A 15,676-nucleotide genomic window follows, 5' to 3' on the forward strand; every position below is an offset into this window, starting at 1 on the left:
AATAGTATGGGGGGCATTTAAAATGACTGATTTTTGCAAATGAGTGAATGAAAAAAGCACGTTAAGGGTTTATGTGCCCAGCAGTGCACTAAATGCTGGGAGTACAAATAGAAAAAGTAGGACAGCCTCTGCTCTCAAGAATTCACACTCAAACGGAAGGAGACAACACATAAAAGAAAGCAATTGAATTACTGTATTAGGGGTGTAAGCGCATTTTCTGCAAGAAACTTTCCCTAAGTCCTCTTCATTCCCGTGCTTTCTCTCTATGAATTATTTCTTGTTGATCTCGGGTATAGTTTGCTTTGTATATATTTGTTTGCATGTTGTCTCCTGTTAGATTGTAAGCTCCTTGAGGGCAGGGATCGTCTTTTGCCTCTTTTTATATCCCTACCCACCCTAGTGCCTGGCACATAGCAGGTGCTTAATAACGTTGATTGATTGTTCCTGCAGGCTCACTTAAACCTCCTTGGGACCTTCCCAGTAGCAGAGGGAATAGTGGAGAAACTATGTTCTTTAACCAGTTTTCTCCTGGTTTTGAGTTCTTTCGTAAATCTCTACATTTCGTGAGCTTTTCATGTCAAGTAGTTTGGAATGTATTTTTGCTGTGATGGTTCCCTTGTTGTTCCGCGGCCCGGGAAGGGAATGGATGTCCTGAACATGGAAAAGCAAGCCCTGGAACTGTAGGTGCTTTAGCACAGAGGGATGGCTCTGCCGTCTGAAACCCTCGGTTCGAATGCCCCTTGCCAAGCTAGCTGTGAGACTTGGGCCAGTTCTCTCCGAGCCTCAGTTTCTTTCTTTGTAAAACGCAGAGGTTGGACCAGGTAGCATTTGCGGTCCCCTCCCAGTTCGAGGTCTCTAATCATGTGATTTCCCTCCAGACTCCCAGAGCAGCAGTTGGGGGAAAGTCACCTGCAAGGTCCCACAGGCCGGACACATTTTCATGATTTCTGGGAGGAGCTTGGGCCGGCAGGGAGGCCGGTGATTGGTGAGAAGATGTCACGGGGGCGGAGCAGAGGTGGAGATGGGTTAGTTCCCGGCTCACCTTGGCCCCCGTCCCCACCCCCTGGAGAAGCATTGCCCACGCCCGAGTGCCTGCCCCGCCCCGTCCCCCTGCGCCCCGAGCCCCCCGGGGCCGCGAGCCTGAGCCTGGGAGCGAGCTGCCCTTCGGCTCCCCAGAGAAATCCAGGCCTTTGTTTAGTTCCAGCTGCCCAGGTCCCTGCCGCCTGCCACATGTTTACTCAAGGGCTGAGTAATTGAAATTGTCTGGAGCACCTCGTGTTGCCCCTGACGACACAATCAGGAGAGAGGGTTCCGGCTGCGGGAGACAGGGGAGGGCTCTACTCCCCGGCTCCCACATCCTCCCGGGAGCCCGAGACCCCTGGGCCTCTTCCCCAGGTAGATCCTTGCCCCTCCCCCGGATACCTGGTAGGTAGAGCCAAGTCTCTGTCTCCCCGGGGCAGCCGCCTCGTGCGGGGTTTGGGGAAGGGGGCGGGGGGCGGGTGTCCGCAGTAACGCTGCTTTTCCGGAGATTTCGCTTTTCCTTCCCAGAGGAGGCCGGCCTTGGGTGTCCATTTGTGCCTGCCGGGGGAGGAGAGCGGGGAGCTGCCTGAGAGTTTGTGGAGAGGTTGTTTTTTCCGGTTTTCCCGGCCCTTCTGGGGCTCCACTCCCTGCCCGGGGAAGCGTGCACCAGGAGCTGCCGGGGAGTTCCGACTCGGTGGGGTTCGCGTAGGGGGATGGCCGTCACTGGCAACCCCGGGAGACACTGGCGGCCACCTGTGGCTAGTTCTTGATTTGGGCGGGGGAGGGGGACCGGGAGAAGGGCCGGGCCGCTCTGTTGGGCGGCGGCGGCCGGGAAGCAACAGGCAGCCCCCACCAATCAAAATGTGGGACTCCTTCATCCCCGGGCAGATGAGATGTGGGCCGAAAGCCTATTCAGCAGCCCCGTTACTACGGCCCCTGCCCGTGGCCACTTCCTCCCCACCCCCAAGCCAGACATCCTCGCCAGCCACCGGTCTGTCTGCCAGACCGCTTGGGCATCTGTGGCTGCCGGATGCAAAGGACGGGCACAGTGAGCTAGCCGGAGAGGGGGGTGGGACTATGCCCAGTTTCTGGGAAGATGGGGGGTAGTTGGAGTTGGGCAAGTTGCAAGTGTGGTGGAAAGGGGGCGGGTTTGGGAATCGGAGGACCTCGAATTGAATCCCAGTCCTGCCATTTGCTTGCTGTGTGATCTTGGCCAAGTCACCTTCACCTTCTGGGCCTCAGTTTCCTCATCTGTACATTGTGTTGTGTGAGGGGGTGGGATTACATGGCCTTGAATTTCTTTTTGGCTCCGAGGCTCTGATGTAAAAATGGAACTAGTATCTGGGTCTTGAATATCCCGGAAGGTCAACGGGAGAGCATCCAGAAGGTAACTAGGATATTAAAAGGTCTAGAGATTATATCATAGTCGAATTGACTAAAGGAAATGGGATGTTAAGTCTGTAGAAGGAAAGGCTGTAATGGGGGGGAGGGAGCATGACTGTTCTTCAAGTGTCAGAAGGGACCAGAGAGGTTAGCTTTGTTCTGCTGGGCGCCAGAGGCCGATAAGAGGGGCTTGGGTGGAGTCACTAGGACCAATGCAGGTTCCTGAAGTCTCTAAGCAGAGTTGGCTCCCTCTGCAGGTTTTCAGCCTGAGGCTGGATGATCACCTGGGAGGCCGAACTGGAAGGGACATTAATGTCATCATATTCAACTTCCTTTTGGTACAGTTAGAGAAACTGAGGCAAAGAAAGGATGTGACTGGCTCCGAGTGTCTGGGGCAGAATTTGAACTCGGCATTTTCTGTCTCCAAGTACAGCAAATACTGCCTAACTTCCTCAAATGTTGTAAAGTTGTAACTTGTAGGTGTTGATTTGTCTGGATGGCCACTGAGATCCTCCCAGCTGACATTTGTGATCCTCTCCTGCTCCTCAAAGAATGCCAGGAGGTGCCCTTAGTGCTGTGGACCATGCCGCGGCCCAGGGGGAGCCGCACTTGTCTGTTGATCTGGGGTCAGAGGAGCAACGTTTTTGGGAATAGCTTTGGGCGTGGGGCAGGACAATATAACTCAAGTCTAAGGCCCTGCAAACTACTTAATAACCTGGCTCCTCCGTTGCTCTTAGGTATCCGTGATTGCCTGGGCAGACACAATACGAGGAGAGGAAGTTCTCTTGGTGGAGCTGATTTGGGAAAGGAAGCCTTCTTTGTGTCTGTTAGCTCAGTGTTCTCCCCAAGAGGAGGAAATGAGGAGATTAGATCCTTTCTCCTTGGGATTTGGCCCCAGCATAAATCTGCCCGGTCCCATCTGATAAATGGTCCTTGACAATAATTCAATAAGAACTTCCAACCTCTTACAATTAAACGCTCCCCTCCCATCTCCCTCCTTCTCTTCCTTGTCCTCCTTCCCCCCATATATTCAGAGCAGGAGAGGGAAGAGTGCTGGCCCCAGTTTTCTTGCCCAAACAAGTTTAAGACTGCACTAAGACTTTGAGGACACTCCTGGTTTTTTTCAAGAGTCTAGTAGTCTAAAGCACAACTTTAGGTTCTGGATTCAGAACTAGAAGGGACCTGAGATATCATCCCATCCAGTTTCTTTATTTACAGAGCCGGAAACTGAGGCTTCAGTGAGATCAGTCGGTTTGCTTAAGACACCACAAATCACTGGTTTTTTTCATTTACAGAGCAGGAAACTGAGGCTTCAGTAAGGTCAGTCACTTTGCCTAAGATACCACAAGTATGGGTGAGATTTGAACCCGGGACCTCTGACTCCAAAGGAGAGAGATGTCATGGACCTCTTTGGCAAACTGGTGAATCCTATGGCTCCCTTATCAGAAGGGAGTTTTTAAATACACAAAGTTTCTAGGACCACAAAGGGATAAGCCAATTTTATTGAAACAAAGGTGTCAATTTTTTTCCATCCAAGTTCACAGATCAATCTCCTGACATCCTGGTTTAAATACTCCTGCTCCAGAGCTCTTTCTACTGGACCACACGCCCTCCCATGAAAGCCAAAAGAAAAACAGGTTCTTTCCTCAGGGAACTTATTTTCTGCTGGGGGGAGATGACATGTGTACACATAAGGAAATGAAAGTGTGTGTGTGGGGGGGAGGGGGGATATTTCATCACTTCAAGGAACTCCAGGTATGAAAGGCCCCTTCAAAGACTCAGGAAGGCCATTTATCTGTAAGTTTACAGACAACTAAGAGTCTTATCGGGAACATCGAGAGGTGAAGTGCCCTGGTGACGGACTCAGAGAGGCTGCACTTGAATCCAGATCCTTCTGACTTCTGCTAATCTCCAAATGTTTGCTAAATTGAATCTCATTGACTTAGCCCTGGGTCACACAGTGAGTTATTGAATCCTGTTAACAGTAATCAGCATTCATCTAACATCCAAAGGTTAGCAAAGTCTTTCCCTCCATTGTTGAATTTTGTCATCCCCAGGGGATTTCCTGTGCAGATTTTTGTGGGCTCATATGTAGCCAGGTACTGATAAATGCTTACTTGGCATTCTGGAAGGAGAATGTCCTCATAACATGCTTTTAAATTTAATTTGCATTAATAATATTCCCCCCCCATCACTTTCTTAAATCTAGATGATCAAAAACCAATAAAGTGAGCTATGGTTATATATAGCACTCCTCAGTTTCCAAGATATAAATGCTCATACTGAAAATGTAATTATTGGTTCTGGTGGGCCCATTTGAGCTCACTCTAGCATACCCTTGGTTGTGTAGGAGTGCTTTCCCCACCAGAATGAGTGACAGTGGCCAATTATTGTTCTGAGTGGGGGGGGGGGGGATAGGACCATAGAGAACCATTTTTAACAATGATATTTCTCCAGATTCTATTTTGATTCTTGGTCTTTTGGGGCATAGGTTTTTCAGAGGTTGTTAGAAGTAGAGGATGGTCATCTAGACCAATCTCTGCATTTTACAGAAGGGGAAACTGAGGCTTAGAGTGACTTGTCCAGCTGATAAGCAGAAGTGGGATTTGAATTCAGGTCCTCAGACTCTCCATATAACATTTCAATGAGCCATCCTCAAGGAATGAGGAAAAGAAAGAGGGCTGACAAGGAAGACTGAAGAAAATGGTGCTGGGAGCATCTCAATAGGGAGTAGTTTTGGAAGAGTGGATTTGGAAGAATCGTGACAGAAACATAGAGGACCTGGGTTCAGTTTTTACAACCACTACCAGCACTTATTAATCACCCCCAGTGTACTTTTTTCCAGGTAGTACTTTGTATTTCCTTAAAACAAAGGATCTTAAACCAACTAATCAACCAACCAACAAGCATTTATTAAGCACCTGGTTTGTACCAGGCACTGTTCTAAATGCTGGACTCTGTGGAAGGACCCATAGATAGATGTCAGGGGGGCTTTATGAACTTGGATGGGAGAAAATTGCAAATTTATTTTGCAGATAGGGATCAGAAACTTAGCATTTCCTTCAATTTTTAAAAATATGATTCTGAGAAGAGGGCTATGTGCTTTACCAAAGGGATCCAAGATACAAGAAAAGGGGAAGATCTGTTGCTTTAGCCTCTCCCCCAGGGCTCAAAGCATATGGGAGAGGATTCTTTCTAAGATAATCTCTCTGGGAAAAGTTGGCATGGAAAGGCAGGGGGAGTAGTTGAGTCAAAAGTGATTTAGGAGACCGGTGCCCGTGAGCCACGCTTTCTTGGGAGTGGGTGAAAGCACTTTCAGATTCGAGGGTTGCGTTCACTATGTCCCTGGTCTGGTTGTCAGAGATGACAAGGCTTAAGCCAAAAGCATGGATTCCAAAAGGTGGGATTCAGGCTTCGGTGTGGGGAGAGATTTTTCTGTTTAATGTTCAGGGCCCTTTTTTGTGTCCCTCAAATAAAACCCCAAAGCGATTAGCTCCCTATTGGACCTGTGCCCTATCACAAGGTCTTGGTGAACACTTAACTAAACAGTGATTCCGTTTCCAGCTCTGTCCCTCCCAGCACATCTGTCACCTGTCACCTGACAACCCTCCAGTGTGACTTTGTCATCTGTAGCCGAGCAGCATTTATGAGCACTCTCATGGAGAGGATGGAGGGGGAGGGGGCAGGAAGCTTGGTCAGACAGAAGGCCCTGCTTATTTCGCTTGAGATTAAGAAATGCCTCGGTTACCCCCATCCCTGGGCAAGTGGAAATAAATGAGGGCATTTGTGAAACGTTTATCACTGTTGCTTCGAGCCCTTTGGCCAGCAGGAAGAGGGGGCTGAGGTTCGCCCGTCAGGGTCACTAATCTCAGCCCCACGTCCAGATAACGGGAAGCTGAGGGATGACCACACTCCATTTTACAATTGGAGAAGCTGTGGCCCAGAGAGGTTTATTCACGCAATCAAAAGGCATTTACTAAACACCAAGTATATCTGTCAGGCCTGTGTTCGGCATTAGGGTTCCAGAGACCAAAGACCAAAAGGAAGAGTTTCTACCTTTAAGGAGCTTTCATAATAGGGAAGACAACATCGATGTATGTATGTGTGTGTGTGTGTGTGTGTATATATATATATATATATATATATATATATATACAGAGAGAGAGAGAACATATATATATGTGTGTGTGTATGTATATATAAATAATTTTAAAAACAAACACATGTAGATATTTATATATATATATATATATATATATATATATATATATATATACACACACACACACACACACAGAGATATAAATATACATAATAGATACAAAGTAACCTGAGAGGAGATTATATATATATATAATATGTATGCATACATACATAAATATATGCAGGATACATACAAAATAGATATAAAGTAACCTGGGAAAGGATATTATATATCTTTATACATTATATATTATGTACTACATATTACATGTACACATATATACATATATAAATATATGCAGGATACTTGCAAAATAGATACAGAGTAGTCCGAGAGAGATAGGAGTTGGAGGGATCAGGTAGAGGCCTCCTGCAGAAAGGTGACCCCTGGGCTGAATTTGGAAGGAAAAGGAGAATTTTAAGAGGTGAAGGAGGGATAGTGTTCCAGGTGTGGTGTATAGTGAATACAAAAGCACAGAACTGGGAGATGAAGCAGCATGTGGGCTGGGCTGGTTTGAACAATATAGATTAAACATGCATATTTCTATGTTTATCATACTGTACAAAAAAAAAAGAACATCAGAAGGGGAAAAGCGAGAAAGAAAAAAGTAAACAACAACAAAAATGGTGAAAATCCTACAATGTGAGCCATATTCAGTCCCCATAGTCCTCTCTCTGGATGCAGATGCCTCTCCATCATAAATATACTGGATTTGCCTGGAATCACCTCATTATCCAACTAGAATTTAAAGTGCAGACTGATTAGGGTGGCCTCTGGAATAGTGCATAACATCTTACTTTTCCCCAAGCCAAGATAAACCACCTTCTTTGGTAAAAGGACTAAAGTGAGTCATAAATTCTGTGGGTCCTCCTGCCACAAAGCAGCTCAGCACTGACTTTGTAGCCTATATGACTGCAGATTCCTTGGGGGGGGAAAGGCAACCAGAAAGTGTTGCAGTAGAAGTGGCTGGTTTTCCTTTATTGTCCTCTGAGATCTAATTTCTGCTTATTTTTTGTTCATCTCACTTGGGCTTCCCAATCAGTCCCATGGTCCTGAGTGTCTATGGAGGCCTTTTCTAATTCCTTGGCCTTTGGAGAAGATTTTGCATTGTGACTTTTGTAACCTACATTTAAATCCTCTATTTGTTCCATTATTTGACTGTTCTATGAATGTTTCTTAGTGTGATGTTGGTTTATCTAATTATTCTTCTATGTTTCCTTTATGTGATCTTGGATAAATCACTTTATTTCCCTGAGTTTTCATTTTCCTACCTGTAAAAGTATCATGATAATCAAATGGGATAATGGATACCCAGAGCTTTATATATCTTAAGTGCTGGATAAATGTAAACTCTTATTATTCTTGGCTTTGTATGGGAATCATATTAACGTATCCCTTTAATTCTTGTCACTCAAGGTTATCCCATCTATTGAACCTTCTTTAGGAGAATGTAAACCTCTTGGGGGTAGGCACTATTTCATTTTTGTCATTGTAGCTTGAACTAGTAAAGTTCCTTCCCTATAGAAGGTGCTTAATAAATACGACAAACAATATTTGTATGAGTTGCAGCAATGTTTTTGATTAAGATAGTTAGAAGCTAATTTAAATAACTTGATCCACCAAGTTGTTGGCCTAATGTGGTTTTGAATTTGATGACTTTCTAGGTCAATGCCTTTTCAAATCCTATTCCATTAAATGAGGGAAAAGGTGTCAATCTGCTAATTCTAATGACATTCTTAATGAGGGGCCTAAGTTTTCTCTTATGTTCTATAGAATCTCTGAGTGGATTTAACAAATTTGATGACTGCCTTGGGGGAGAGGGGACAGAAGGGGAAAGGAGGGAGAGACGGAGAATAGGAGGGGGAAAGAGAAAGATAGATTGTGTGGAAAAAAACAGGCACAGATAGGGACACAAAGGCAGAAAAAAGGAGAGAGGGCACTTATAATGTACCAGGCATTCCATTAAGGACTTATCAACAAAGGAGATAATCCTTGGTCTCAAGGGCCTTACATTATTCTAACGATGGAAGATGATGCAGAAAGGGGAGTGCTTCCTGCTAATATGGTGCAGAGATGGTGGCGAAGTTGCTGTTTGCCTGTCCTTTGTTCTCAAAGGTGACCATGACATCCTATATATATAAAATGTATGCATACATACATAAATATATGCAGGATACATACAAGTGTAAGGCATGACATGCAAGTGAATTGGATTTGAGAGAGACAGAGACACATATACATACACACACACACCATACAGAGAGAGACAGAGACAGTGTGTGTGTGTGTGTGTGTGTGTGTGTGAGAGAGAGAGAGAGAGAGTGTGTGTGTGTGTGTGTGTGTGTGTGTGTGTGTGTGTGTGTGTGTGTAGGGGGGATTTGGGCAAAGTCACCAGTTTCACTTTCTCTTTGGTAATCATCTGATTCCAGTGATCAGATATCAGGCCATCTGGAGCTGGCCTTGGATGCAGAGAGGAGGAGGCAAAGTGAGAGGGAATAGGTAAGGAGAAGAGGACAGATATCTATCTTGTAAGGTACTTAACCTGTGTCTAGCACTAGATTCTGAGCAGCTTGTGGGTAGGAACCGCTTCTGTTACATCCTGGGGGCCTTGCACTTAATAGCAGCATATATAATGTTTGTGAATGGTGATTGAAGAAGGGAAGAGGGAGAGGAGAGAGAAATACCTTGACTCCTTTGTCATGTTTTTATCATGGTGGGTCATATGTCTACAGTCGCATTTCATCTTCACAACCAGAGCCACAGCTAGGAACTGAATTCAGAGCAAATGCCCTTAAAAAGGATTCAGGAGATGGTCTTATGTGTTTGGGGATGTTCGGGAATGATCGGCCCCCCTGGTCCAGCCTCACACCCCAGTGATCTGGAGGACAATCCCAGTTCCCATAGAAGAAGGCTGAGAGGGGGGAGAGAGAGAAAGGCAATCGGCCAAAGGTGTTGACCCTGCACATTGTAGATTGAGCTTAGGGAGAAGCAAATTATTATATTTAATCATTATAAAATACTAGCCAACAGTTATATAATGCTTTAATTTTTGCAAATCATGATATTATTTCATTTGGTACAAGAATTCCTTTCTGTTCCTTTCTGCTCCCATCACCCCAGTTGTGGTCCATGGAAATCACTCCTAGAGTGAAGACTCAAGAGAGACTGCATAGAGCTGGGCAGTTTTGTTCATCTTCTCTGTCCCTCTCCTATTCCTGTCTTAAATTGAATAGTATAGATACTTTAAAAAGAAGCAATTTAGGGAAAGCTAGTTGGTGTAGTGGTTAGAGCACCAGTCCTGAAGTCAAGAAGACCTGAGTTCAAGTTTGACCTCAGACACTTAACACTTCCTGGCTCTGTGACCCTGGGCAGGTCACTTCACTCCAGTTACCTCAGCAAAAAAAGAAGCAGCAATTTATATATAATAGAAATGCACGGTTTCACATGGAAATGTTCATCTTTGTTAAGTTTATATTTTTAAAAAAAGAAAAAATTTAAGGAGGGGAGAGTTACTGTCCTTTCCCTACATTTATCATCTTAGGTCTTTCAAATAGACTATACCAGAAGACTATAAGCATTTTGAAGATAAGAACAGTGGGTTTCTGTTTTGTTGTTTTACTTCTTTTGCATCCATGTTGGATGCGCAGCAGCCATCCAAATTGATTATCTTGGGGGCTCTTTATTTTTCCCCTCCTCCTTTCCTTCTCCATTTTCTTTCTCTTCAAATCCTCTTTCCTCCTCTCCTTTCTTTCTTCCATACCTTCTCTCCTTTTTTTCTCCCTTCTCTTCCCTTGCCCCCCTCCCTGAATCCCATCTCCCCTTCCTCCCCTCCTTCTTTCTCCCCTCTGCTCCTCTAGTGTCCCCTCCAGATATAAGACAGAAGATGTGCTCCTTTCTTTGACTGGCCCAAGCCCCAGGCCTGGAGCTGGCAGTCCTGTTTGTACCTTTCTGTAATTTGCTCATCCTGCCCATCCTTCTCAGTATCCCACTACCTGCCAGACAGGCTTCAGTCTTCCCTGACACACAAGGATACAAGGATCCCCTCCCCCCTGTCTTCCTTGCTCGCTGCTGTTTTGGCTCATTAGCAATTCAAATTGGCCCAGGGCTGCTGATGGCTGGTTCCTCCCAGGGACACCTGGTTGGGATTCAGCTGTGCTTTCCCTCCTCTCTTTCTCAGACACACTTCCACATCCCTCCACCTCCCAACCAGCTGGGAAATCCCTGCTTGTTAGGAAGCCAAAGTGTCTGTCAGGCAGACCAGGTGAGTGAGTGTGTGTGGGTGTGGGGATGGGAAGAGCAGTGGGGAGAGCAAGAGAGAAGATGGCAGCTGCTTCTGGGGTGCTGTATTTAACCTTGGAATTATATTAAAGGAGAGGGCTGCCGTCTGTTTGTGTTTCCACTAATGTGTAAGGACAGCTGGCCCACAGATAGAAGGGTAAATCAGCTGCAGGGGGTTTGATGGGCTGACTATCTAAGCGGACAGCTGGGGCCATGTTTCTACCTGGGTAAAGGCACCTCCCCTCTTTCTGTGATGGATCATAGAATGGGGTAGGATGGAGCCTGAGATGATGACTTTCTGCTCTGGGTCACTCTTTTTAAATAGTTTTTATCGAGATTTTAAAACCAATCCAGACCAAATATTGCTATCTCTCTTTTTAAAAAAAATTAATAGTATTTTATTTTTCTAAATATATGCAAAAATAATTTTCAACATTCACCTTTGAAAAACCTTGTATTCGAAATTTTTCTCCCTCTTCCCCCACCCAAGACAGTAAGCAATCTGATATAGGTTAAACATGTGCAATTCTTCTAAATGTATTTCCACATTCGTCATGTTATGCAAGAAAAAGATAGAAAGGGGAAAAAAGCAACATGAGCAGAAAAAAGAACAAACAACAACAAAATGGGGAAGCCGCTATGTTTTGCTCCCCATTCAATCTCCATAGTTCTCTTTCTAGATGTGAATGGCACTCTCTTATCACAAGGCAGTTAGAATTGCCTTGAATCATCTCATTGTTGAAGAGAGCCAAGTCCGTCACAAGATCTTCTTGTTACTGTGTACAATATTCTTTTGGTTCTGCTCACTTCACTCAACATCCATGTGAGTCTTTTCAGGCTTTTCTGAAATCAGCCTGCTTGTCATTTCTTATAGCACAATAATATTCCATTGCATTTGTACACCATAATTTATTCAGCTACTTCCCAACTGATGGGCATCCACTCAGTTTCCAGTTTCTTGCCACTACAAAAAGAGCTGCTATAGACATTTTTGCACATGTGGGTCCTTTTCCCTCTTTTATGATCTCTTTGGGATAGAGACCCACTGGAGACCCTCCTGGATCAAAGGGTATGCATAGTTTGCTATCCCTTTGTGCAAATTGCTCTCCAGATTGTGCATGTTGCTTTGTTCAGATTGCTCTCCAGAATGGTTGGGCCATTTCACAATGCCACCAACAATGCTAGTGTCCCAGTTTTCCCACATCCCTGCCAATATTTATCATTATCTTTCCCTGTCAGCCAATCTGAAAAATGTGAAGTGATACCTCAGAGTTATCTTAATTTGCATTTCTCTAATTCAGTTTTGATTTAGAGCATTTCTTCACATGACTAGAAATGGTTTTAATTTCTTCATCTAAAAATTGTTTATTCATATCCTTTGACCATGTATCAGTTGGGAAGTCTCTTGTATTCTTATAAATTTGAGTTATTTCTCTACATATTTTAGAAATGAGGCCTTTATCAGAAATACTGACAGTAAAAATTTTTTTCCATTTCTCTGCTTCCCTTCTAATCATGGCTGTGTTGGTTTTGTTTGTGCAAAACCTTTTTAATTTAATGTAATAAAAATTATTTATTTTGCATTTCATAATGTATTCTAGTTCCTCTTTGGCCATAAATTCTTCCCTTCTTCACAGATCTGAGATGTAGACTACCCTTACTCTCCTAATTTGCTTATATTGATGCTATAAATCTATGTCTAAATCATGGACCCATGTCAACTTTATCTTGGTATAGGATGTGAGATGTTGGTCAGTGCCTAGTTTCTGCCATACTAATTTTCAGTTTTCCCAGCAATTTTTGTTAAATAGTGAGTTCTTATCCCAGAAAGTGGGGTCTTTGGGTTTATCAAACATTAGATTGCTATAGTCATTGACTATTGTGTCTTGCGAACTTAACCTAATCTACTGATCGACTACTCTATTTCTAAGCCAGTACCACATGGTTTTGATGACTGCTGCTTCATAATATGTTTTAGGTCTGGTTTAGCTAGACCATCTTCCTTTGCATTTTTCATCAATTCCCTTGAAACCTTTTATTCTTCCAGATGAATTTTGCTATGATTTTTCTACCTCTATAAAGTAATGGCTTGACAGTTTAATTAGTATGACACTGAATAAGTATATTAATTTAGCTAAAATTGAAATTTTTATTATATTAGCTCAGCCTACCCATGAGCACTTGGTATTCTTCCAATTCAAACATTGCTATCTCTTGCCAATAACCTTCCTCAACCTGCTTGCAGAACTGTCCCTCGGAATAAAGAATTATAATAAAATAAAGCAAATGGATACATTGACCAGAACTGATGGAGTATATAGTTCATTGTGTGCCCATAACTTCTCACCTCTCTACTGAGATGAGTCATGTGTCATACTCATATGGCCTCTGGAATTGCTATTGGTTATTGCTGATTTTAATCCTGCTTTGGTTTTCCTCATGCTACTGTTTCACTATGTATTTTGTTTTCTTGCTTCTTCTTGCTCCTCACTGCATCAGTTCATGCAGATTTTCCCTAGATTCCCTCTATCATCTGTGATCATTATCACAGAACAGAAACATTCCGTTACATTTGTGTACTCCACTTTACTTAGTTGTTCCTCAATCAGTGGGTACCGTCTTCTTCCTCACCACCTCTGATTACAGTTCTTTGCTATTACTTCTTTGAGTATTTGGAATCTTTCTCTCTGTATTTTCCCTTTTCACCCTCATTGGGTGAAAAAACAGATGATTAAGTGATTTTTCTAATCTGCATTTAAATGATAAGCATTTATTAAGTGTCTGTTTTATGCCAGGGATATTATGAGGTACTGAGGACAGCTCCGTATTGCTTTTTTCATACATCCAGTGTCATTCAGCTCATTGCACCCAGTTGTAGATGGCTGCCATCTCATCCATGTGGCTCTCCCTCCAAGGCACATCCGGGATGAATCTCATCCGTATTAGCTGGTAAATCTTTCACAAGCCTGCAAGTACTGGGCCTCCCTCTTCTTCTCTACTTCTCTGACCTGCTATTTCCTCGCCTATAAAATAATAATAGTCAGTTTTCATTATATGGCACTCTAAGTTTTCCAGAGGGTTTTTGCAAAGCAATTGTGAGATGAATAGTGCCAGTATTATCCTCATTTTCAAGATGAGGAATTAAAACTTTGAGAATTTAAATGACTTAGATATATACTCTCTTTGATGCTAAGTTTCTAGGGACAGTTCTCCTATAGGGATCTATCCTCAAGGAGCCTCCATTCTAATGAGAAAAGACAGCACAGAAAAGGGAGCTGAAAAGGATGGTAGAGAAGTACTTTGGGGAGTCATGGGCTGAGCCTGGCTTGGAGTGAGTGTGGTTGGTATGATGTGCCCAGGAGCACAAAGCCAGTTGGGTGTCTGGGCTAGGGTTGGAACTTAATCCTCCTGCATACTGTTCCTCCTGAGATGAGGAGGTTGTTCTAGTCTTAAAAAAATATCAACTGCATAATTATAAGATGGGAAAAAAGTGAGGAGGAGAGGATGTGATTCTAGCAGTATATGTGAAAAAAAAAAAAGACCTGGAAGTATCAGTGGACTCAGACTCAAAAAAGATCCAGCCATGGATGCCGGCAGTGAAATGTGGAAGCCACAAGAGGGTATTTAACCATAAGCTGGTGTCATATACTAATATCATGTCTAGAGAAGGGAGCTCATGGATAATATGCTGCTGGTCTGTTGTGGTCAGACCGTATTTGGATTGTGGTATCATATTCTAGGCACCTCATTGATAACATGGAACAAACCCTTCTCCTATTCATCGTCTTAAAGTGTAGATTTGCCTCAGTCATGCCTCTGCTCAAGAATTTTCAGTGGTTCCCTATTGCCTCTAGGATAAAATACAACTTGGGCATTTAAGTCTTCTCAGTATAATTCCAACTGATCTCTTCAAATTTATTTGCATTTGTTGACCTCATTCACTCTCTACTTATTGTTCCCCAAATTCAACATCACTCCTCCTCTTTAAGGTACTTCTTCCTCATCTCTTCTAGGAATCTTAGCTTCCTTTAGGGTTCAGCCTAGGTATCCCTTCTTTCAGGAAGTCTTTCCTCATTTTCCTAAGCATTAATAGTCTCTCTCCTCAAGTTATGTATTATATTTAATTGTTGTGTTTAAATTTTGGTCCATCCCTCCCTGTAGAATCTAAGGGCCACTGTTTTTAATTTTGTTTTTGTGACTCCACTGTCTAGAACTCGTACATAGTAAAGTCTTAATAGATGCTTGCTGAGTTGTATTCAGTTCATTGGAGTTGACTTTCACAGCAGGTGTTTGGAATGGAGAAGGAATTGGAAACCGAGTTGAAGAGGGACTTACTGAAGGAATTGGGGATGTTTATTCTAAAAGAGAAAGGACTAAACTGGGGCTATATTTACTGTTTTCAGATACATGAATTAGCATGTTCACAAGAGATTTAACAAATCTGCTTGCCCCTGAAGGTGGGATATCCATCTCCTATCATGGAGATGGAAGTTTTTGGGAGGCATATTTCAGCTCAGAACATGGTAGCGCTCCCTAGCAGTGGACTGGTTAGTGAGTCCTCCATCACTGGACGTGGTGGGGTGGTTTGGCCAAGGACCTCATAGGTGAGAGTCACTATTGGGTATGGGAATTGGACTCCCTTCTACCTCAAAGGCTTCATTTCATTTCTTTGTCCTGTTTTCTCCTCTTTGCCAGATGAAGGAAAAAGTACTGCCCCTAATCAGTATGTGCTTCGAAGCTTGACTGCTCTTTTATTTGTTTATTTGGTACCCGTGTGATTTTGTCAGTGGA

At 43.6% G+C, this 15,676-nt stretch overlaps 2 protein-coding genes across 3 annotated transcripts in view; one reads left to right on the top strand and one right to left on the bottom strand.

The window, feature by feature from the left end:
* Nucleotides 1–1,898, bottom strand: part of LOC116423661 (basic proline-rich protein-like) — a 43,445-nt gene extending 41,547 nt beyond the window's left edge. The window contains exon 1 of the mRNA XM_031968739.1: nt 1,423–1,898. Coding sequence (XP_031824599.1) covers nt 1,423–1,898 — 476 coding nt within the window. The remainder of the gene's footprint in view (nt 1–1,422) is intronic.
* RPH3AL (rabphilin 3A like (without C2 domains)) overlaps nt 1,352–15,676 on the top strand; it is a 163,495-nt gene continuing 149,170 nt past the window's right edge. For both annotated transcript variants that reach the window (XM_012549845.3, XM_012549847.3), the window contains exon 1: nt 1,352–1,425. The gene's annotated coding sequence lies outside the window, so the exon portion shown is untranslated. The remainder of the gene's footprint in view (nt 1,426–15,676) is intronic.

This window comes from Sarcophilus harrisii, chromosome 4 (assembly GCF_902635505.1).
Source record: "Sarcophilus harrisii chromosome 4, mSarHar1.11, whole genome shotgun sequence".
Lineage (NCBI taxonomy): Eukaryota > Metazoa > Chordata > Mammalia > Dasyuromorphia > Dasyuridae > Sarcophilus > Sarcophilus harrisii.